Below are 24,697 nucleotides of genomic sequence, written 5' to 3'. Positions count from 1 at the left end.
TTCGTGCTGTTTCTGTTCTTTGTCTTGGGTATAGATTTAAAATGCCCCAATCCCTCTTGCCCCCAGTAATAGCTCAACTACTGATTGTTGTATAAAAGGCACTGGGCTCTGAAGGTAGAGACCTTGTCTTTATGGAGTTCTTAGTAGGTGCTGCATACATGATCACTGAACAAATGAGTGAGTGCAATCAAGAGAGCAAGGACAATTGGCCGAAGGGTTTCAAGTAGTGGGAAATGGGGCTTTGCATGGTGAACAACACAGATCAAACTGAAGGGCTTTGCATACTACGTAAAGACTGGAGGGCTTTGCATACTACATAAAGAAACGATGGAATCCTGTAAGCAGCAGGGAGCCATTTAATTTATATATTCTCTAGAGGTATTCATATATGTACAAAAAAGTGTACAGATCTTAAATGTACAGCTTGATGGATTTTTACTTACGTAAATTACCGGTGTAGTTGCTGCTCAAATCCAGAGACTATTTCCAGAACCCCAGCTTTCATCTTGATTCACAGTGTTTGGATATCAAGTCCCAGAGGTCATGTAGTTGGTCTGAAGTGTAACTAGGACTGGAATTATTACAGCTACTCCTGAGCTTAGCAAATCTTTATACTTGAGTAAAAAACACTAATTCAGACCGTTTAACTGCATGACAAAAATAAGTTATTATTATGGTTGACATTTATTAATCAGCATGCCTTGGTACTTCATATGCATTACTTCATTTTACCTGCTTCACAGGATTTTGTTTCTATCTCTGTTTTATAGATGCTAAAGATTAGACATGTAAAGTGATTTGCCTTAGGTCCCACAGCTAGAGAGTAGCAGAGTTAGAATTAAACCCAGGACTGTTCATCACTGGGACTGATTACTTGTTGGTGATCTGTTGCCTCAAATATCTGGTACCCAAGTTTAACAAAAATGTTGCCTTTTTGGTGGGAGATGATGCTTGTATTTGTTACCTGCACACAGCGAATGCTCTTCTTAGGGATATTCTGACCTGTCTTGTTAGAATTTTGAGAGGGAAAGAGATTTTTGATTCTATGATAGTTCCCAGAGTGATGTTTCGTTGGAGGAGGAATCTTCCAATGTGGATGGCTCTACAATTTACGTATAGCAAGTAGGTGATGGTCTCTGTAGACAGTTTGAAGATAGGACACAGCAGAGATTCGATGTGAACCTAAATATCCAAAAATCCCAGCAATTAATTTGTCTTAAAAATTAGTATGAGTGGAATAAATTCATGTAGCAGTATGGCAAAATTCTTGTAATACTAAGATTGTGTTTCAAGAGTTAAGACATCCAAATAAATGTTCATAGCTAGTAGAGGTAAAACAGTTTGTTATACTGGACTTCAAAGTTGTAACAGTCTTTTATACAACAATCAAACCAAGAATCTTTTGTACATGCTTATATCTTAATTTAATCTCACAATGCCAAGAACTGTCACATTTAAAGAATTCTAGTTACTGTGCATGGCTTAGACATTTGTAAAAAATGTATTTAACATTTGTTTATTATATTTTAGGCCAAATTGGTAGGGACAGTGTAGCACTTTTAGGCATCAACTGGGAATAGTCAGTGAAATTCAGGTTTTACAAGATATAAAAGCATGGCATATGGGGAAACATGTTTCAAGAAACGAATCTTAAAAAGTACAGAGCATGCTTTATCCAATTTGCTTGTGAAAGACTGCTGATTCCTGTTGTTTAGAATAGTGGATATAGAGAATATTGTTGCCAGTAAAATTTGTTTACTTTTTGAAGTGGCATGGGTGCCAAAAAGTAAGATCATGATTGTTTTGATACCTGCTTATTTATTTATTTTTTTAGGCTAGTTAAGTGAATTGATACTTATTTTTAAATGGTGATGGAGTAGTGGAGGAGATGGCTTCCTACTAAAAGTTACTGCTATTGGTAAACATTTGTTTTACAAATTTTGTTCAGTAAAGCATGCATTTAAGTGAAATATCAAAAAAGAAATAGGATTATTGATATTCTGTAATCACAGAATATAGGAATTCTGTGATTAAACATTTTAATTTTAACTTAAAAAAATTTTTAAGAGGGTGTTATTCTGTCTCCCAGGCTAGAGTGTAGTGTGACATGAGCATACCTCACTGCAACCTCGAACTCCTAGCCTCAAGCAATTCTTCTGTCTCAGCCTCCAGAGTAACTAGGACTACAGGTGTACACCACCACATCTGGCTAAGTCTTACATTTTTTTGTAGAGATGCGGTCTCACCTTGTTGCCCAGGCTAGTCTGGAACTCCTGGGCTCAAGTGATTTTCACAAAGTGTTAGGATTACAGGCATGAGCCACCATGCCTGGCTTTAAAGTTATTCTTAAGACTTAAATAAAATGTGGAAAGTGTCCTTCAAAAAAATATATATAAAGTCTTGGTATCAGGCAGATTAGTATATCTCCTCCCAAAACCAGGGGGTTCTTTTCTCTCCTGTTCTGAGTGCTTATTTCTGAGTAGCTCTCTGGTGTTTGCGTAGGTCACCACAACTGTTGGGTCGCAAGAGCCAGGAACCCTTGCCTGAAGAAGGCTAAACACCCTTGGTGCTGGTTCCTAGCATTAAGCTGTCTCCTTCCAAATCATTCCTTCAGATTTTGTAATGAGCCAGTGGGAAAAATGGGCTTTCAGGAAGTCTGTCCAAAGTAGATCAAAGGAGATACTTAGAACAAAAGGAGGATAATGTTGGTGTCCTAGTTAGTGCCCTTCTGTAAAAAGAGGGAAAGGTACTTTCTCAGATTATTGTTGTTTTCTTTTTTAAACCTTTTTCTTTTTTGGAAACAGGGTCTCATCCTGTCACCAAGGCTAGAGTGCAGAGTGATATGATCATGGCTCACTGTAGCCTTGACCTTCTGGGCTCAGGTGATCCTTTCACCTCAGCCTCCTGAGTAGCTGACTTTTTAAAACCCTTTTAAAGAAAACTGGTATGTAGGCTGAGATTCTTCCCTTCTTACTTGGATACTTTGTCCACCCCTTTTTTTTTTCAATAGTTGGCAGGGTTTGATCAAAGAAGAGAGGAATAGAATATAAGATTTTTAAAAAAGCAAAAAAAGGTGTCACTGAAAGAATAAGTTTGAGGTTCCTACAGATGAAAAAATTTCAAAATGATATTTTCTTATAGTACATAAGAGTTGAAAGAGGAATAAGACAAAGTGTGAGAAAAGAAAGGTATAAGACGAAATGTTCCAGGCTTCTTTGTGTTGTCTCCATTTCTTTCCAGCTACTTGTCTTCTTAGGACTGATGATTATAATCAGGTTGCTAATTCAAATAGGTCTGAATTATAACTTACTGTGTTTTCTAATTTTTCTAGAGTTTGAGATCTAGATTCTTAACCTTAAATAATTACAAAAAAAGTTGTAGATCTTTTGCAATCTTGCATATTTCAGATATGAACATTTAGAGATACCTAGCACCTTTTCTTCACGTGAAAGTGCTCATAAGAACATTTGGTGGGGAATTGACATATAGGGTGAACTCTAGTACCTTGAAAATGTTTTGATTAGTTCTGGGTAAGTGGAATTTGTTAAGCAAAGTAACATTGGTAGGCAGGTAATCATAAATTTTATTTTTTATTCTATTTATTTTATTTGTTTTTATTTTTGAGACAGGGTCTTATCCTGTCTCCCAGGCTGGAATACAGTGGCACAGTCATGGTTCATTGCAGCCCCTACCACCTGGGCTCAAGTGATCCTCCCATATCAGCCTCCCAAGTAGCAGAGAACACAGGGACACACCACGTCAGCTAATGTTTTAATTTTTTAATTTTTTTTTTTTTAGAGATAGAGTCTTGCTGTGTTGCCCAGGCTGGTCTCAAACTCCTGGCCTCAAGTGATCCTCCTCCCTCAGCCTCCCAAAGCACTAGATTTACAGGTGTGAGATACCATGCCTGGCCATAAATTTTAAAATAAGGTTTTTTCTTTTCTTGCAGTCCTATTTTGTAACAGATTATGATCCAACCATTGAAGATTCTTACACAAAGCAGTGTGTGATAGATGACAGAGCAGCCCGGCTAGATAGTAAGTAAACTTCCTTTTTTTGATAATTTGCATATCATATATTTTAAAAAAGTAAGCTCTGATGTTTTGCTATGTTAAATATATTTGAAATATTAGATGATCTGGAATATTAGCCCATGTCATTTGTAAGTTTTGATTGAAGAGTCCGCAAAATGGGTAATTTAAATATTCTTCAGTAAATGAAAAGTAAAACAATATTTGTACTGATCTTGTTCTAGTGAAACTAGTCTCATTACAGTTTGTTGAAGTTGATTTTATTGAGGCAACTGGAAAAAACCTGCCAGGTCTCAACTCTTCCTACCTTTTGGCAAAGGTTAAAATGGATGAAGTGAATATAGAAAAGGTTTGATATTTGTTACTTAGAATTTATAGCACAGAGGCTTTAACAAATACTGTTTGTGTCTAAACATCCCACCTCTCCACAAGGAAAGCCCTATTCTTCTAATATGTGTGATTCTTTTATTTGCAGATATCAAAAATTACATTAGCACCTGCACTAAGTATGGTATTGGGGGATGGTGGTTATAACTCAGATTTCTTTATTGAATTTACACGTATCTTTTTCAGTTTTTTCCATGGAGGGGATAAAACATTCAAGTGATTTTAGAGGCTACTTGACTCTATCTGATTAAATGTATTTGATATTTTTAAGCTTCTAGTTAGTATGCTAATATATTCTAACCACAAAGTCAACCAGTACTGATGAAGATAAACTCTGTAACTGTCTGCCATTAGAATATATTTGTCTTTAGTATTAAGAATAAAGTACTAAGAAAGGAATGCCATTTCTATATTATACCAAGTATGAGGCTCTCTAGAGGACCCATATTAATTGGTCTTGCCTTTGTGGGGAAGCAGTTTATAAAATGAAAGCACAAGTATAATTACATTTGTTGTTTTTTCTGTAGTTTTGGATACAGCAGGACAAGAAGAGTTTGGAGCCATGAGAGAACAGTATATGAGGACTGGCGAGGGCTTCCTGTTGGTCTTTTCAGTCACAGATAGAGGCAGGTTTGTACCATATTAGAATGTAGATCCACTGTTTTTGTCAAGATCACTAGACTTTATTGAATTTGGACTTTTTGTTTTTATAGAAAAAGGAAAAATAAAGTACTAAATGGGGCATGAGACTTGCTGAATTCTGATACTTGACCAAATTGATTAATTTGTTTTTGATTTTTTTTTTTTTAAAGTTTTGAAGAAATCTATAAGTTTCAAAGACAGATTCTCAGAGTAAAGGATCGTGATGAGTTCCCAATGATTTTAATTGGTAATAAAGCAGATCTGGATCATCAAAGACAGGTGAGAAGGAATTTCACTGTTGGGAAACCAATTGTTTGTCATCATGTAAGTGAACTGATAGATTTAAGGAAATAATTGAAAGTCTGGTAAAAAAAAAAAAAAAATACTGTGCTCCATGCCACTTAAGTGTTTATAGCTTCTGGCACACTGTATTTACAGAAGTCACAGCGGGTAAAAAAAATAGAAAGGACGTAGATTTGGGGAAATTAAAATTTCTTATTTTCAAATAGTTTTTCATAAAATTTTATAAGACTTTATAAGCCTACAAATGTTTGAACTAGCTTCATTCACATGTAATAATTTCTTGGATTACATCCAAAACTCTAACTTAGTTGAATAATTTCAAAGTTACCACTAAAGGCCTAAGTTATTCAGTGTTAATACTAAATTAACTTCATGTAGAGAATGGCTTTCATTTACATTACAATATTTGGATTTTTTCTAAGTCACTTTAATGACTGAATTTTCTATTCTTTACATTGGCTAGCTCTAATACTTTGGTAACATTTAATAAAATAATATTTTTAGTATTTAGTTTGCAGGCTAATTTATTCTCACTTGTTTCTTTACCCACTTACTGAAATTTTATTAGTTAAAACAATGTTTTGGTGACATTGTACATTCACATTTTTTGTGGAGGAGGGGAACAAGGTCAGTTGTATATTAATGTAGGCTGTTCATTTGTATTAGTCCGTTCTCATGCTGCCAAAAGGACATACCCAAGACTAGGTAATTTATAAAGGAAAAGAGGTTTAATGGATTCGCAGTTTCATATCTCTGGGGAGACTTCACAATCATGGCGGAAGGCAAAGGAGGAACCAAGGCGGCAGGCAAGAGTGTGTGTGCAGGGAAACCGCCCTTTTTAAAACCATCAGATCTTGTGAGACTTATTCACTACCACGAGAACAGGATGGGCGAAACTACCGATGATTCAATTATCTCCACCTGGTCCCTCCCACGACACGTGGGGATTATGGGAACTACAGTTAAAGATGAGATTTGGATGGGGACACAGCCAAACAATATCAATGTTTTTTATATATATATATATATAAAACATTTATATATATATATAAAAACATATATATATATGTTTTAAGGTCTTTCGTCTCTATCCCACATCTGAACTGTATTTTTTAAATTGTTTCTTTTGCTGGTATTTAAGTATTCTTGTTTTTATATTATGTTGTGTTTACAGATTCTTAGGATTTTGTTGGAAAAGTGCAAACATCAGGAAAAATTGGTTGATAAACAGCTTTGAGGGCAGCCTTCTATTTTGTAACTGTGTGATTTTAGCTGTGTACATAAAATTTTATTGGCATACCAGATTTCAAACACTGACTTAAGGGAAAATGATATATTATCCTAATGCTAAGATTTGGAAATGTTCACTGATGAAACTTGGTATAGAATAAATTTTCCTGCTAGGTCTTGTGCAAATCTGAGTTATAAAGTTAGAGTGAAAACATTTCTTCTTCATTTCAAATGAATATAAACCTTTTGAAATAATTAAGAATATGGCATTGCTTGCATTATAAACCTAGCGTAGACAGTTCATCTATTTTTTTTAGATTTAATTTTGTTTTTTTTTAGACCATTTCCTTGAGGTTTCTAAACCTGATTATATTTATTGATGTTGCCCAGTGGACCCTGCCTGTGGCTCTTCTCAGTTCTTTCTAGTACTAGAAACTCTATATGTCATTGCATCTGGGAAATAATGGCAAAGTAGATATGCATTGAAGGAGTTCTTTTCCCTATCTCTCGCTGACTTCTGCCTCACCCCTATATGCTTCCTGCCCTGAATATAGAAATAGAATCTTTCTCAAACCTTCTCATGGTGGTAGCTCCAGTAAAGGGATAGGTAGGAGACCTAGGATAGGTGGAGATCTCCTGTAGGGTAGGCAGTGGCAGATTAGGGAGGGAAGGAGGGTGTATACCCACTAGAACCCAAAGAAGCTCTGCCATTATCAGCTGGGTCTATATGAGTTATTTTTAAGTTGTCTATATACCAGATTGAGGATCCCTAGCCCAAAAATCTGAAATCTGAAATGCTCCAAAATCTGAAACTTTTTGAGAGCCAACATGATTCCACAAGTGGAAAATTTCACACCTGACCTCATGTGATGTCACAGTCAAAACACAGTCAAAACTTTGTTTCATGCACAAAATTACTTAAAATACTGTATAAAATTATCTGCAGGCTATGTGTATAAAGTATATATGAAAAGTAAATGAATTTTGTGTTTAGACTTGGGTCCCATCCCCAAGAAACATCATTATGTATATGCAAATACTGTATTCTAAAATCAAAATATTCCAAAATCCCAAACACTTCTGGTCCCATGCATTTTAGATAAGGGATATTCAACCTGTATTGGAGATTGCCAGAATGTGGTATGCAATTCCCATCTGTCTGCAGACAGTCAACATATTGTGGCACTGGCTTTGTTTGTATGTCATTGGATTATGATTTTTTTCATGGAATTTTTTTTACTTTTTGTAAAAGTAATAGATTCTCAGAGTAAAAAAGTGGGAGAACATACAGGAAATGATTTCCTTATTTCGGTCACCCTAAAGATACGTAGTGTTAGCTTTTGGAGTAAGTTATTTTGTATTTTGTATTTATTTTTCAATCTAAACCATATAAATAGACATAAATTATGCATATCCTGAAAAGCTTAGATGTATATATATCCAAGGGAGAAAAGCAAGTGCCTAAAATCCAATTGCTTAGTTTTCTGCTCATTTATATGGCGTCTACTCTCTGAAGGATAGACACAAAGAAAAGTTTTATTCTTCCTTATGCTTTTTTTTTCCTTTGCACCTGTACTCAGGCATGTTGACTACTCTCAGTTTAATGTCATGACCACTGATCTTTATGGGCCTTTAGTGCTGACTGGAAATCCTACATTTCCCTAGTCCACTTATTTCCCATTTGTTTGGATAATTTTTACATACTTTCTCATTTTCTTCAACCTGTAACACTTTCTTCTCTTTCCTCACTCTTGGCTGATAATGCGTATGTTTTCCTGTTTCTGTGAGAAATTTGTACATGTCCTTACCTCCATATCTACTAACCTGAGTGCTCAGGTACCCCATGAGGTTCACTTCCCTCCACTTACATAGATAAACTGTTCATCTGTCTATGAACAACTTCTCCACCAGACACTGGATCCTGTTCCTTCTCACCAGCTCATGGACTTTACCCCAGCAGTTGTTCTATTTTAGATGAACATTCCTACATGATCATTCCCATCAGCATACAACATGCTACAATGTCTTTTATCTTTAAAACAAAAAGACTACAGCACAAACTTTTAATCTCACATTCCCCTCTGAGTATGTTTTTTCTGCCCCTCTTTAATAGCAAAACTCCTAAAACTTCAACTTTCTCTACTTTTTCTCCTGCCGTTCTTGATTGTACTGACATCAGGGATTCAGTGCCACTGTCAGTATCACTAATTGGGCAAATGTCAGTGACGTTTGACATGGTTGATCTCTTCCTCCTTTTTGAAGCACTTTACTTAGCTCTGAGATAGTATTTCCTGCTCCTCCAGCCTCCCCAGTGTCCTTTGTTGGTACTACTTTGTCTCTAAAGTGTCTTGGGCTCTGAATGTGCAAAGGCAAACATACCTTATCTCCTACACTTGAGGGGCATGCTATTGAAATTGAGATGCTATAGTAAGAGGTTTTTACCCTTTTTTTTTTTTTTTTTTTCCTGAAACAGGTCTTGCTCTGTCGCCCAGGCACAATCTCGGCTCACTGCAACCTCCACCTCCCGGATTCAAGCGATTCTCCTGCCTCAGCCTCCTGAGTAGCTGGGCTTACAGGCACGGGCCACCATGCCCAGCTAATTTTTTATATTTTTAGTAGAGATGGGGTTTCACCATATTGGCCAGGCTGGTCTCAAACTCCTGATCTTGTGATCCGCCGCCTTGGCCTCCCAAGGTGATGGGATTACAGGCGTGAGCCACTGCGCCCGGCCGGTTTTTACCTTTTTAAAGTCTCTTCACAATTAAAGGTGTTGGTCTATGTCTTGACACACTTACGTGTTCTACCAAGTCAACTTGGACAGGCCACAGGGACGCTGTAAAAGCTTCTTTCCCCCTGTTCAGAGATGTTTAGTTTTTTGTCATATCTAGGTTCTTAGTAACCTGTCTGGCTTGCTCTCTGTTGCCGACGCAGCTTGTTTTCTTATACCTTTGTCTTAGACATGAGCCTTTGTAGTTTCTTTACCTTCTAGCGTATTTTCTTGTAGAAAATAAATGCCAGTTCTCCTTGTTCTTTGAATTTGTGGGTCAGTACTGGCCATTTCTACCACTGGCTCCTGAGATTCTGAACCCCACCAGGGAGGGGAGATCATCCAGAAGAGGCTTTGCTTGCTTGCTTGTGGCCTCTGTATCTGTGGACTGGGTTGCTTCTTTCATCCTTCTATCCATTCATCCAGTATTTATTGAACACCTTTTCTAGGCAGTGGTGATGAAGCAGTAGACAGAATAGTCACTGAGGTTTACGTGAAATAAAAAGAGATCTGTAGAATTTGTATGGTTTTTTAGTGTTAACAGCCATCTGGTCCCTTAAGATATGCCAGTCATTTTGTTTATTCTGCTAAAGGTGTAGGAAGAAAACATAGGTAAATGATTTGCTTACCTTTGCTGAAATATGAAAGTAGGTAAATGTAGCAACACTTGAACCTGAAATTTAATACCACAGTATTTTGGCTTAGACAGTGGAATTTCATGATATATCTGATTTCAAGTTCCTTGTCCTCAACTCAACCCTGTCTAGAGATCAACTGTTTTTGCTTTTTTGTCTTTACCATCTTTCTCCTGGTTTACCTTGGTTGTTCCCTCTTTTTCCCCTGCTTTTTAGTTGCTTAATTATTAATCGTAACTGTTAATTTCAGAAAATAACTCATTATACTTAAAATGATAGCTAAATATATCAATCCAGACTCCCATCTGTCAGTACTTTTGACCACACTGTGCCCCCTACAGCCTCCTAGGAAAAAGAACCCCTCCTTCTCAAATAATAGAGGGTCTTAACCACATATGGCCTTATCTGTGCCTTACATGCATCTAGAAGGGCAAATTTAGATGGTGAATGTAGGTGTAGGTACTATGAGGGCTTCTCGGTTTTGACAGGTCAATTTTGTTCAGGCTTTATTGTTAGCATATAGAACAGAGATATGCACTAAATAAATATTTGTTGAGTAGATGAATCTGGGTGCCAGTGAGTTAAGATGTGATATTAATATGGTGATTCTTTTTACATAATAAATATTTGTGAAAACAAGTTTTGCTTCTGTAAACTTCATTAACTTGACATAACTCTGAGTGCTGCAAATGTAGTTTATTCAGTTTGGAAATATGTAGTACTAGATGAGCTCATACATATTATTGTGAACTGCTGCTGATACTTAATTGTGTTTTTGAACTGAGTCTTACTGGAAGCTCCCAAATGTAGTTCTGTGAATTTGTTGCATCAGATTTGCACTGGTTATTTAAAACAAAACATGTCTGGAAAGTGCTTAAATCTACCAAATCAGAATATCCAGGAGATGAGGCTTAATATTTGGTGTCTTTGTGAAATTATCTGAGTCGAGGAACCTCTAGGAAATACTTACTTGTGTAGCTTTCTTCAGTTTTCTTTTGATTTCTAAATTCCAGTGTTATGGCTCCTTTTTATCTTTTATTGTTTGCTTTGGTGATGGCAATGCTATTTCTATTTAGTCAAAAGTATGCGGAGTCAGTGAGCTCACAAGCATGTGGTTAGAGATTTCTTCACCAGAAATGTATGTGTGAATTTGCTGGCTTTGTTTCCTGGAAGACAGTGATGTGAAACCATGCTTTAAAAACAAATAAATCGCTGCACGTGGTGACACACACCTGTGATCGCAGCACTTTGGGAGGCCAAGGCAGGCAGATCCCTTGAGCCCAGAAGTTCAAGACCAGCCTGGGCAACATGGCAGAACCCTGTCTCTACTAAAAATAATAATAAAAAAAAAAGGCATGTGCCTGTAGTCCCAACTACTCAAGAGACTGAGGTGGGAAGGTCACATGAGCCTGGGAGGTTGAGGCTTCAGTGAGCTGTGACCATGCCATTGCACTCCAACCTGGGTGACAGAGTGAGACCCTGTCTCAAAACAAAACCAAATAAAACAAAAACAAGTGAAGCACATAACCCTAGCAGGGTTGAATTACATTATGCATGATGGGTAGGACAAGGTATCTTTTTGAGCCAGAAAAACTAGTGGAAAAATTCTAAGTACATATATTTCCTTCCCCCAATCATATTTACCCCAATAAAGTAAGTAATTTATTGAGATTTCTTTTTCTTTTTTTATATATATATATATATATATATATATATTTAACTTAAGAATGTACCTATTTGATTAGTCGTACACCATTTACTTAACGTGTTTATTTATTTAGCTGCTAAGCACACTTCTAAGTTTTGGATGTACAAAGAGAAGCCTGTCTTAACTTCCTAGCCTCAGAGGACATGATGACGTGGTGAAAGAACAAGAAAACCAAACGAAAAATGTTACTCTGGTGTTGTTAGAGACTTGTCAGTGATAACCAGAGGGTATGATGGGAGCTCTGAGAAGGTGCTTCCAAAAGAGTACCAACACTTAGGGGCAAGTTTCATTGCTCAGGTCTTGAAAGGTTAGTGAGGAAGAATTTGAGAGTGTAGAGTGGAGAGAGAAGGGATGACATCTGGGAAGATGGAACAGAATTTGTGGCAGCATAGGGGTATTTTATAGGAAGGAATTTCCCATGTCAAATTTTCCTAAAATAGAAATTGTCCTGTCTAAAATTGGTGCGTCTGTGAAGCTTTCTCTGTTTACGCGGCTTCCTTCCTTATTGTTAATTGTTCGGGTAACTTGATCAGTTTATATTTCAAATGCATAGGCCTTGTGGTACATACGTTATTTTGAAGAGAGACAAGGTAAATTTAAAAGTTAGATAAACTTAGATATACCAGTGCTATGTAGAACCTACGTGTTATCCTGTTGGAATGCAACAGGGCACAAATTGTTATGAAGTGTTGGATATATGTATATTGGTGTAATAAACTAATGATACTGTATTTAGGCTGCTAAATTTTTGGAATAGAATATTAAACTGGGAGAACAAACTACCTAAAAAGTTTAGAAGGAACAATACCTTGAGCTCAACAGGGTCAGGAATAATTCATATTCTAACCAGTCAAAGTAGAAAACCTTATATTTCTTGGAGTATTGGATAGTATAACTCAGAAGGGTTTTGTCCCAGTAATGGGGCAAAATTAGCCAAACTAAATGCCTTTCTGGTACCCTATAACAAAACCTAGAGCATGACCTGAAAGGATAACATGTTTCCAAATACCTACATCCTGGAAGAAAGCTCAGGTATGTGTTTAGGAATACAAAATATCTCATACCCAGTAGGTAAAATTTCCAGCATTCTACTCAGAAATTCCCGGGCATATAAAGAAGCAAGAAAAATATGACACACAATTAGAAAACAAATAATTAATAGAAACAGATCCAGAAATGACAAAGATAATAGAATTAGTGGACAGAGACATTAAAACAGTTATTTTGACTGTTTTTTATACAATCAAGAAGCTAGAGAAAACATGTTAGAGACATGAAAGATGTAAAAAGATCCAAATTAAACTTTCAGAAGTAAAACTATTATGTCTGACATGAAAAATGCACTGGATGGGATTAACAGCAGAAGTAATTGATGAAAATTTCCACATTTGATGAAAAATACAGACACACATCCAAGAAGCTTAACAAACCCAGAGCATAAGAAATGTGAGGAAAATCATAAGATATATTATAATGAAATTGCTTGAAATCAGTGATAAAGAAAAAAATCTGAAACATAGACAGACAGAGGGGGAAAAGAGCACATTACATATGGAAGAACAAATAGAAGGATGGCAGGAGTCAATCATTGTATCTCATTGGAAACAGTGAAGCCAGAAGATAGTGGTGCAGAATCTTTTAAGTACTGATAGCAAAAACTGTCAACTAGAATTCAATACCCACCAAAAATTTATTTCAGAAATGAAGATGAAATAAAGACTTTTCCCAGACATATAAAAAGCGGGATAATTCATCATCAGCAGACCTGCATTACAAGAAATGTGAAAAGATGTCTTTAGGCAGAAGGGAAATGATACCAAATGGAAATCTGAATATGAATCTGCAAATGAATACAGAGTACCAGAGATGGTAATTATGTGGATAAATGTAAATTACTCTTACCATAACTGAGTATTTAAAGCAAAAATAATAAACACATTGTGAGGTAAAAGTTAATAACAAAAAAGAACAGGAGGGAGAAACATTGTTGTTAACTAGTTTGTTTTTTTCTTGAGAGACAAGTTCTCACTGTTTCCCAGACTGGCCTTGAACTCTTGAGCTCAAGTGATCCTCTGCCTCAGCCACCCAAGTAGCTGGGACTTTAGGCACACACCACTGCACCTGGCTTTGTTGTAAGGTTCTTAAACCATACTTGAATTGGTATAGGATCATTTGAATTAGACTGTCATGAATTAAAAATGTATACCATAAATTCTAAAACAGCCACTGAAATAACATATATAGTTAATTAACCAACAAAGGAGATAAAATGTAATCATAAAAACAACTGAGCTAACGCAAAAGAAGGTAGAGAAAAAGACAACTAGAACAAAGAATAGATGATATGGATAGGAAACTAATAGCAAGATACGCAACAATATCCGTGAGCACATTAAATGTAAATTGTGCAACTGTCTCAGTTAAAAGGCAGATGTGTTAGATTGAATTAAAAAACAGGATGTTACAGGAAATCTACTTTAAATACGAAGACACAAAGGTTAAAGTAAAAGGATGGAGTAAGGTATTTATATAGCTACTTTAGTTATCTTCATGATTGCCTGACTAGCAATCATGAAGATAAAAAGTAGCTATATAAATATCAGACAAAGATTTCAGAGCCAAGACTTTACTAGGAATAAAGAAGAGTGTTTCATAATGATAAAGAGATTAATTCATCAAGAGGACATAACAGTCCCAAACATTCGTGATCTAATAGCTTCAATAATCTTGAAGCAAGATGTTGAGAACTACAAGGAGAAATGGACAAATTCACACTTAAAGTCAGAGACTTCAATACCCCTCTCAACTGATAGGAAGGTAGAAAGAAAATCAATAAGGATACAGTTGACTTCAGCAGCAATATCAAACAGCATATCCTAATTGACAGTAAGTGTACACTTTATCCAACAACAGTAGAATGCACCTTATTTTGAAATAAGAATGGATCATAAAGCCTCAATAAATTTAAAAGGATTTTAGTCAGACAGTGTGTAGTTCCTGACCACAGTAGAATTCACTTGGAAATTCATAACAGGTATCTAGGAAATCTCCAAATATTGGGAAATTAACATATTCCAACTAACCCTTGGGTCAAAGAAAAAAATGAAAGGGGAAATTACAGAGTATTATGAACTGAATGAAAATTAGAACACAAAATCAAAATTTGTGGCATGCTACTAAAGAAGTATATATAGAGAAATTTGTAGCACTAAATATTTGTATTAGAACAAAGGTCTGAGTGACCTTTAGGTTCGTTCTTAAGAAATTAGAAGAAAGAGAAAATTAAAACCCATAGTAAGTAGAAGGGAAATAATAAGAGAATGAAAACCAATGAAATGGAAAATAGTAAAACCATAAAGGAAAGAAAAACTGGCGGAGTGTGGTGGCTATTCCTGTAATGCCAACTTTGGGAGACTGAGGCGGGAGGATTGCTTGAGCCCAGAAGAGCAGTTCAAGACCATCCTGGGTAACGTAGTGAGACCCCACCTCTACCAAAAAAACCAAATAAATAAAAACCCCAAACTGGCTTTTTGGAAGATCAATCAAATTGACAAGATTCTTGCCAGAATGATCAGATAAAAAAGAGAAAAGACACAATATCAGGAATGAGAGCAGTATCTTCACTTTAGATCCTTCAGATATTTGAAAGATAATACTATAAACAACTTTATGCCAATAAATTCAAGTTAAATGAAATGGACATATTACTTGTTCTGAAACAAAGTGTTCCAGAACATTGAAGAGGAGAGAAAATTCTTTCCAACTTACGTGAAGCCAGCATAGCACTCAGAAACCCAAACCAGAGGAAAACATAAGAAATCCACAGTCCAGTCTCTCTCATGAACGCAGATATAAAGATTCTTAATAAAATATTAAATAGAATTTAACAATATATAAAAAAGGCAATATATCACTCAAGGGAGAGGTTATTCCTGGAATGGGTTGTTGGTTTGATATTTGAAAGTGAGTCAATATAATTAATCATATTAGCAGACTGAAAAGGAGAAATCATATAATTATCTCAGTAGATGGAGGAAAAAACATTTGGCAAATCCACCATCCATTCCTGATGAACACCTTATACAAAGGGAGTAGTGGAGAACTTTGTTAACCTGAGAAAGGACATCTACAAAAAAATTCTATAACTGACAGCATACTTAATGGTGAAAAACTAGCTTTGTTTCTAAGATCCAAAATAGGTCAAGAGTATTCCCCTCACCACTTATGTCATTGTACTGGAGGTTCTAGGTAGTGCACTAATGCTGGAAAAGGACATAGAAGATACCCACATCAAAACGCAAGAAATAAAACTGTCTTTATTAGCAAATGACATGGTTATCTAGAAAGGCCTGTGGGATTTACAAAAGAACTCCTAGATAAATGAGTTCAGAATGCTTCCAGAGTATGAGATATACAAAAATTATGATCCTATTTTTGTAGTGTAAAAATTATGCCTCATTGAAAAATGACCAAAAGAACATGGTTCTCTGTGGTTGATAGGTTCCTAAATTTTCTTTGATTTTTTTTCCCCCCAATTTGGTTTTTCTAATTTTTTCATCAAGTGTTTAGTTTTGTGATAATAACAGCAATAAAGGGTATTGTTTTCAGAAATATAATTTTAAGCCCCACTATATAAATGTAAATATAATAGAATTTAATAATTTTTGGTAAACGTCACTATTCAAATCCTTACGTTTAAAACATGTGGGAACTTACATTCATTTATGTTTTCTTATTCTGACCTGCCATTTTATACATCAATCAGCTAATGCCACCTTTCCTTGATCTCCAAAATTTAAGGCATTGTGAGGGCCTGTAATTGCATTCATAATTCATTTCTCCCCGCGTACTGATGAGTGTCACCTGTGTACCAGGTACTGGGGAATGCAAATGATGAGAAGACCTTATGGCCTCTGAAGCTTACACTTTCACCGTCCTCACCTCTTGCCATTTTCTCTCTTTGCTTACTGTATTCCAGCTATATGACACTTCTGTTAGTTCTTGGAAAGCCCATTCACTCTCATGCCTCACACATTCAGTTTTCTCTGTCAGGGATACTTCTTCACACCCCCACCCTCCACCCCTCAAATCCATACTCTGTTATCTTCTTGGCTTAAATGTCACTTCCTCAGGGAAACTTCCCCTGATCCCCTGACAGAGTTGTATACTTTAATAGCACCTTACACTTGCCATTCCCAGAATGTATTACTGTTGTATTTAATACTTTTTGTGTCATCTCTAGTTGGAAATATTGTTGTAGGCTAGTATTTCCATCACAGGTATATTCTGCATTGTTCTGCAGAGGTGGGCTTTAGTTTATCTTGAGCTGTTAAGTCTGTTGGTTCATCTTATGATAAAACAACTTGGCCTCTGGCTGAATTATTAGCACAATCTGGGGCCACGATTAGATGGAGCAAATCCAGTTGTTAATAATGTACCATAAACATAACTGTTGGAATTTCAGGTAACACAGGAAGAAGGACAGCAGTTAGCACGGCAACTTAAGGTAACATACATGGAGGCATCAGCAAAAATTAGGATGAATGTAGATCAAGCTTTCCATGAACTTGTCCGGGTTATCAGGTAAGCAAAACACATTCTAGAAGCATGTTTTAATAAATTAATATTAAATGTTTTTAGCAAGAAAGGATATTTTATATAGAAGTGATTCTTTTTAGGGATTAATGCACATGGTGCATTAAAATTTTTAAGTACATATTCTAGGCACTTCTAGAATATAAAATCTAATTTAATTATGAAGTATAAAGTACACATAGGATTTTGAAAAGAATAAATGCTGCTTCCAAAGGGGGTGATAGTGTGAAGATAGTGATGACAGCAGCTAACTTTTGCATGGTAATCTCTGCCAGCTTCTGTGCTAAATGTTTTACATGTATTATTATATGTAATCCTCACCATAGCCCAATAAATTAAACACTGTTTTATCCTCACTTTCAGAGGAGAAAACAGGAGTACAGAGAAAGAAGTTAAATAGCTTGTTCAAAGTTTAGGTATTAAATGGCAGAACTGGGGCTTTAATTCAAAACTCTGATTCCAGAGCCAGTGCTCCCAACTCATCCCAGGCTGAGAGTAAGCCAGGTAGTAGAGATTCAATAATCCTGCAAGATGTAAAAGTGAAGTATAATGTCCCACACAACAAATAATTTTTCTGTTAGATGCCGTAGGGTGCCTCGTTGGCTTAAAAAGTGTTAACGGGTTCCAAGAGGCTGAAGGTGTTGGGTGAAGTCTGATAGAATTACTAGATATGTTTGTGGGTGAGAAAGATGAAGTTGCTTTAGTGAGTAGGATTTGATTTATTATTTTGGGTCTTGGTGCCTGGCCCCTGTTTCATACTTTGCTCTGTAGATCTGGGAATCTCTGCTAGTTAGACAGTTTGATAGGAATGTGAAGTGGGCTGCCTTTTTCTTTTTTTTTTTTTTTTAAGAGTGAGTTTCTCTCTGTGTCTCCCAGGCTGGAGTGCAGTGGTGTGATCTCAGCTCATTACAACCTCCACCTCCTGGGTTCAAGCAGTTCTCTGCCTCAGCCTCCCGAGTAGCTGGGATTACAGGTGCCTGCCACCACACCCAGCTAATTTTTGTATTTTTGGTAGAGACAGAGTTTCACCATATTGGCCAGGCTGGTCTCGAACTCCTGACCTCGTGTTCCACCCGCCTTGGCCTCCCAAAGTACTGGGATTACAGCGTGAGCCACCGTGCCTGGGCTTCATATTTATTTTGTATCTAAGGTAAATTGAGACCTGAGCGATGATCTTCTACTTATTAACTCCTTGCCCAGGCATTATCTTTCTGTGAAGGAAAAAAAAGTGAAGGTTATAGCTTTTTCTTTTTTAGTAGTTTGTTAAAAATCCCAGTCCCATTATTTTTTAATGGGTACAGAGTCTCAGTTTTATAAGATGAAAAAGAGATCTGGAGATGGATGGTGATGATGGTTGCACAACAACATGCATATACTTAATACTATCAAATTGTATACTTAAAAATGGTTAAGATGGAAAATTTTATGTTATATGTATTTTGCCCCTTTTTCCCATTCCAGTTCCATTTTAGTGTTAAGCAACTGATGGGGCAGTGCCTTCTTAAAATAATTGTGACTGCCTTTTTGAAATGTTGTCCTTGGTTTTGGTTCTTCGGCTGTCTCCTTATCCATCGGTAATTCAGGAATGAGGGGGGAAGTAAAGGAGGTTTTTTGTTTGTTTTGTTTTTAATGCCAGGAACTATTAGATATATTTTAATATCACAAGATCTTTAATCCTCACAACAGCTGTGAAAGGTAGGTTTCCATTATTCCCCTCTAAAAAACTGAGGCTCAGACTAGGTTAACTAACTTTGTCTAATACTGAATTTAATAAATGGCAGAACACAGATAAGACCTGCGTACCTCGTAAGGTTAATTTTATATTGCACTCTAATGATGAATCTTTATTCTTAAGTATACCTTAAGGCCGGGCGCAGTGGCTCACGCCTGTAATCCCAGCACTTTGGGAGGCCGAGGCGGGAGGATCACGAGGTCAGAAGATCGAGACCACCCTGGCTAACACGGTGAAACCCCGTCTCTACTAAAAATACAAAAAATTAGCCGGGTGTGCTGGCGGGCGCCAGTAGTCCCAGCTACTCGGGAGGCTGTGGCAGGAGAATGGCGTGAACCCAGGAGGCGGAGCTTGCAGTGAGCCGAGATTGCGCCTCTGCACTCCAGTCTGGGTGACAGAGCGAGACTCCGTCCCCCCTCCCAAAAAACAAAACAAAAAAAAACAAAAAAAAAAAAAAAAAAAAAAAAAAAAAAGTATACCTTAGAGTCATGGAATTTCAAATTGGGATGGGAACTTAAGAGATTACTGAATCTGGTATCTCATCTGATTCAGGACTCATCCATTAAAGCAACTTCACAGCTCTGCTTATGCTGGTGTTGACGCATTTGTGCCCTTTTTTGGTGGGGGTAGGAAAGAGAGAAATAATATGCTTTGTTCCCTCGTTGAAGTTTAACATTGAAAAGCATATGCACTTAAAGTGAACTTGTGGAAAAAATAACCTGTGTTTGTAATAGTAGATTACCAAGAAGGCAATTATATTTTAGAATTTTTTATCTTACAGGAAATTTCAAGAGCAGGAATGTCCTCCTTCACCAGAACCAACACGGAAAGAAAAAGACAAGAAAGGCTGCCATTGTGTCATTTTCTAGAATCCCTTCAGTTTTAGCTACCAACTGCCAGGAAAAGCCCTCATCTCCTCCTCCTCTCCTCGGTTTACATCTTGTTGGTACCTTTCTAGCCTTAGACAAATGATCACCATGTTAGCCTTAGACCAAGAAACTGGCTAGTTCTTTCTGTGAAGCTAATACAATGGTCATTTCCAGACAAATTTAAAGGAAACACTAAGGCTGCTTCAAAGATTATCTGATTCCTTTAAAATATATGTCTATAGACACAGACATGCTCTTTTTTTAAGTGCTTACATTTTAATAGAGATGAATCAGTTTTGGAATCTAAGCTGTTTGCCAAGCTGAAGCCACAGGTTGTGAAATTTTTAACTTTTGGAATCATACTGCCTACTGTTACTCTAAATAGAAATATAGGGATTTTTTTAATGTGAATTTTTGCCTATCTTTAAACATTTCATTGTCAGCCTTTGTTAATCTTAAATACACTGAATTGAATCTACAAAAGTGAACCATCTCAGACCTTTACTGATACTACAACTTTTGTTTTCTGGTGGCCAAAATACCAAAATGCTTATTGTATTTATGGATTAAAAACTGCTCATAAAAACCTGTGTTATTACTCCTACTCTTGAAGATGACAATATTCTACGTGGTCAAATATTTGGACTCATTCAGGACTTAGACATTTCAGTGTACTTGATTTTTTAATTTAACTCTTTTTCACAGCCATGCTAAGGGTAAAAATGAATAATTTCTGTTTGTCTTCCTTTTCGAGTATTTCTGGATAAGGGATTCAAAAAACTAAAACTGTTTTTGTTTGATGTAATATAAAATATGGAATTGATCTTTCCAGGGTCAGAGATGATTAATGTTTTTGCTATATACTTTTATACATTATTTTCTTATCAAACTAGTTAACAAGTATTTTTATATGTTTGTATGCAGATATGCTTTCGCAGCATACCTTGTGTATATGTAAAGATAAGTATTTAATTCTCACTGTTCACTTTTAACTGACAAAGAAAAACAAGTGGAAACTACAGAAACTGTGGTAGAACTTTTACTTGCTGGTCTGGTCTTGGTTGTACCCATCTTTGGCCAGTCACATATCTACTCAAGAAAACTTCCCAATAGAGTACAACAGGATGAGACTCTGAAATCAGTTTTAATATTCCCTGCTAGATATTGATTGTTATATGAAGTATTAAGTGTAAGCTTTTAATGGATAATTAGTATAACTGTGGATGGCATCTGATTTTGTTTTTAATTCTGTGGATTGTGTTTAAGCAATTCAATAGTATGTTCCTGATTTTGAGATGCTAAGTGGTATTGCACAGTTGTCACTTTATCAAGTGTGTACAACAGTCCCATGAAGTTTATAGAGCATACCCTTGTATAGCTTCAGGTGCTAGAATTAAAATTGATCTGTTATCACAAGATGATGCTTGATTACTCATTGTGTTAATTTAGTGGTTTCTTAAGGGAACAAGTGTTAGCGAAACTTACTTTAGTAGCTCATGCCTTTTCTCCAGTGCCTTAGGGTTTGAATCTAAAAGTCAGCATTGGTCATTCAGCAGGTGGAGTGGATGTGAAACATTTGATGTTCTTTGACTTTTTGAATATTTACTTAAGTCCATGTTTCTTAAAACTTTTCTATGAAGTGTTCCTGATAGAGAAATCCAACTGTAGAGGAAGGTGAATACCTACATAGATACCCCTCTGAAGATGAAACTGAAAACAGCTAAAGCCACACACACATTTATTTGAAGACCAGTAAAAATAATATAATTGGCCGGGCATGGTGGTGCACACCTGTAATCCCAGCTGAGGCAGGTGGATCACCTGAGTTCAGGAGTTTGAGACCAGCCTGACCAACATGGTGAAATCCCATGTCTACTAAAAATACAAAAATTAGCCGGGCATGGTGGTGGGTGCTTGTAATTCCAGCTACTTGGGAGGCTGAGACAGGAGAATCGCTTGAATTCAGGAAGCGGAGTTTGCAGTGAGCCGAGATCGTGCCATTGCTCTCCAGCCTGGGTGACAGATTGAGACTCTGTCTCCAAAAAAAAAAAAAAAAAAAAATTGTATAATTATACGCTGTACTTGATAGTATAATTATGTCGATATGGAATTATTTTCCAGGTCTTCTAGTACAATTACTGCCCAGGAAGATACCATGTTTATCCTGTGGCCTTTGTTACTGTAGCACTATCATGTATCCTCGGTAGTACTTTCAGTTGGCAAAGTTTGTTTTAGTTAACTTCAGATAACAAAAGATTGCTTACATAATATCCAGATTTAATGAGAAACCCATCTACTTTTATTATCTCACTTCACCTTTTTTCCTCTTTATGCTTTACTTTGGATTATTGTTATTATTTTTTTGAGATCTCCTTCCATGTTGGTCTGTCCTCCACTGTTCCAGTTCCTCTGCCTCCATTCCTATTTTGTGTGGGGCTCATTCCATCCATGTGGTCCAGGCTGTGATCCACCTTCCTCCATTCCCATTCCATTCCATCCATCCTCCCTGTCTGTCTGTCTCTCTCCACCTTCCTCCTCTTCCTTCCTCCACCTTCCTCCTCCTCCCTCCCCTCCTCTTCCTTCCTCCCCCTCCCCTCCCTCCACCCTCCCTCCCCCCCCCTCCCCCCCTCCCCCTCCCCCTCCTTCCTTCCTTCCCCTCCTCCTTCCTCATATTCTTCCCCCTCCCCCTCCCTCTCCCTCCTGCCTTCCCCAACTCCCTTCCCCCTCCACCCCTCCCTTCTGCTCCTCCTCCCCTCTCCCCTCCCCATCCTCTACCTTCCACCTCCGTCCCCTGCCTCCCTCTTCCCTCGCTTTAGTGAGACAAGGTCTTCCTCTGTTGCCCAGGTTGGAGTGCAGTGGCGCCATCTTGGCTCACTGCAACCTGCCTCAGGTTCAAAGTCATCCTCCCACTTAAGCCTCTTGAGTAGGTGGGAGTACAGAAGAGCATGCCACCACACCTGGCTAAAGTACTTTTTGTACTTTGTGTAGAGACAAGGTCTTGCCCTGTTGCCTAAGCTGGTCTCAAACTCCTGGACTCAAGCTGTCTGCCTGCCTCAGCCTCCCAAAGGGTTTGGATTATAGGCATGAGGCACTGCACCCAATCTCCATAACCATTTCTTCTGCTGCTGTTTAATCTGCTATGAATCCTATCCAGTGAATTTTCATTTTGAAAACTTTTTTTCAAAATTTTTTTTCCCCCTTGAAAAATTATATTTGGGTCTTTTTTATATATATTCTGCTTCTCTCCTCATTGTGTTCATGTATTCCTCTTAACCAGCCCCTCTCAACTGGTTTTGCACAACATTGAGCCCTGAATTAACACACAACAGATACGGCATTAGGGCTCAAGTTGCGTCTAGATAATTTGCATTGTACCTTTGCCTCTAGAATGGTACAGCCATGTACCATTCTTGGGAAAATCAAGAAAATAGTCACTCAGATAACTTTCTGTGGGGCTCAGTTCTCTCACAGAACTGTGATTGAGAAAGACTGCTTTGAATATTTGAATGTGGTTATAACAGCTGTTTTAATGTCTTTGCTGATTCTATTGTTTGTATAATTTTTGGATTTGTTTCGACTGATTTTTCTCTAGTTACAGGTCGCATTTTTTCTGTTTTTTCACATGCCAAGTAAGTTTGGTTGGATGAAGGACATTGTGTATTTTATGTTGTTGGGTGTCTAGATTTTGTTGTCTTCTTTGTTGGGTTTCGTTCTGATAGTTAATTTACTAACTGCACTTCAGTTTGATCCTTTCAAGACTTATTTGAAAGCTAATGCAGCCTCAAGTAGCCTTTTTCCCAGGCTAGTTTAGCTCCACTACTAAAGTATGACTCTTTTGGGGTCTCTCTGCTGAATGCCCTGAATTATCAATTTGGCTTGTGGGAACCTGAAGAATTCCCAGCCCCATGTGAGCTCTATGGAATGATTCTATTCACAGCTCCTGGGTCATTCTTTGCCTAACCTCCTGGAGTTTTCATCCTAGACATATGTATCTTGATATTCAGCAAAGACTCATAGACTCTATGCATGTTTTTGGATCTCTTTTTATGTGTAGCTGTCTTCTCACCACAACTTTGTTCTGTGACTTCTAGTTGCTTCAGACTTCCTGTTCTTTAATGTCTCCTTTCAGCTCAGAGAAACATTTGTGTCCTACATGGAATCCCCCATCCCCTCTACAGTCTGGAGTGTGCCTCCAGGCAGATGGCCAGTGCAGTGTTGAGGCTTACCCTACTTCTTGCCTTTCCATGAGGATTGTAGTCCTTTGCTGCCTGGTGTACAGTGTCTGAAAACAGTTGTTTAATGTATGTAGTCCAGATTTTTTTTTTTTTTTTTTTTTGAGACAGAGTCTTGCTCTGTTGCCCAGGCTGGAGTGCAGTGGTGCAATCTCGGCTCACTGCAACTTCTGCCTCCTGGGTTCAAGCGATTCTCCTGTCTCAGCCTCCCAAATAGCTGGGATTACAGGCATGCGCCACCACGCCTGGCTAATTTTTGTATTTTTACTAGAGACAGGGCTTCATCATGTTGGCCACTCTGGTCTTGAACTCCTGACCTCAGGTGATCCGCCCGCCTCGGCCTCCCAAAGTGCTGGGATTACAAGCGTGAACCACCGCACCAGGCTTGTCCAGTTTTCTGTTTTTTTCTGAGACGAAGTCGTGTTCTGTTGCCCAGGCTGGAGTGCAGTGGTGCGATCTTGGCTCACTGCAACCTCTGACTCCCAAGTTCAAGCAATTCTTCTGCCTCAGCCTCCTGAGTAAGTGGGATTACAGGCTCGCACCACCACGCCCAGGTAATTTTTGTA

The 24,697-nt window shown here is 37.4% G+C and overlaps 1 protein-coding gene across 2 annotated transcripts in view; it reads left to right on the top strand.

Annotated features, from left to right (window-relative positions):
• The window catches only part of RRAS2 (RAS related 2), a 79,753-nt gene extending 58,438 nt beyond the window's left edge, over positions 1-21,315 (top strand). For both annotated transcript variants that reach the window (XM_003910192.2, XM_017948589.3), the window contains exons 2-6: positions 3,950-4,037; positions 4,946-5,048; positions 5,231-5,339; positions 17,168-17,286; positions 19,812-21,315. In XM_003910192.2, the coding sequence (XP_003910241.1) occupies positions 3,950-4,037; positions 4,946-5,048; positions 5,231-5,339; positions 17,168-17,286; positions 19,812-19,899 (507 nt within the window). In that variant the 3' untranslated portion in view covers positions 19,900-21,315. The remainder of the gene's footprint in view (positions 1-3,949; positions 4,038-4,945; positions 5,049-5,230; positions 5,340-17,167; positions 17,287-19,811) is intronic.
• Positions 21,316-24,697: the final 3,382 nt, after the last annotated feature.

The sequence above is a fragment of the Papio anubis genome, chromosome 12 (genome assembly GCF_008728515.1).
Source record: "Papio anubis isolate 15944 chromosome 12, Panubis1.0, whole genome shotgun sequence".
Taxonomy (NCBI): Eukaryota; Metazoa; Chordata; class Mammalia; order Primates; family Cercopithecidae; genus Papio; species Papio anubis.
This window is presented reverse-complemented; position numbering and strand designations above follow the sequence as displayed.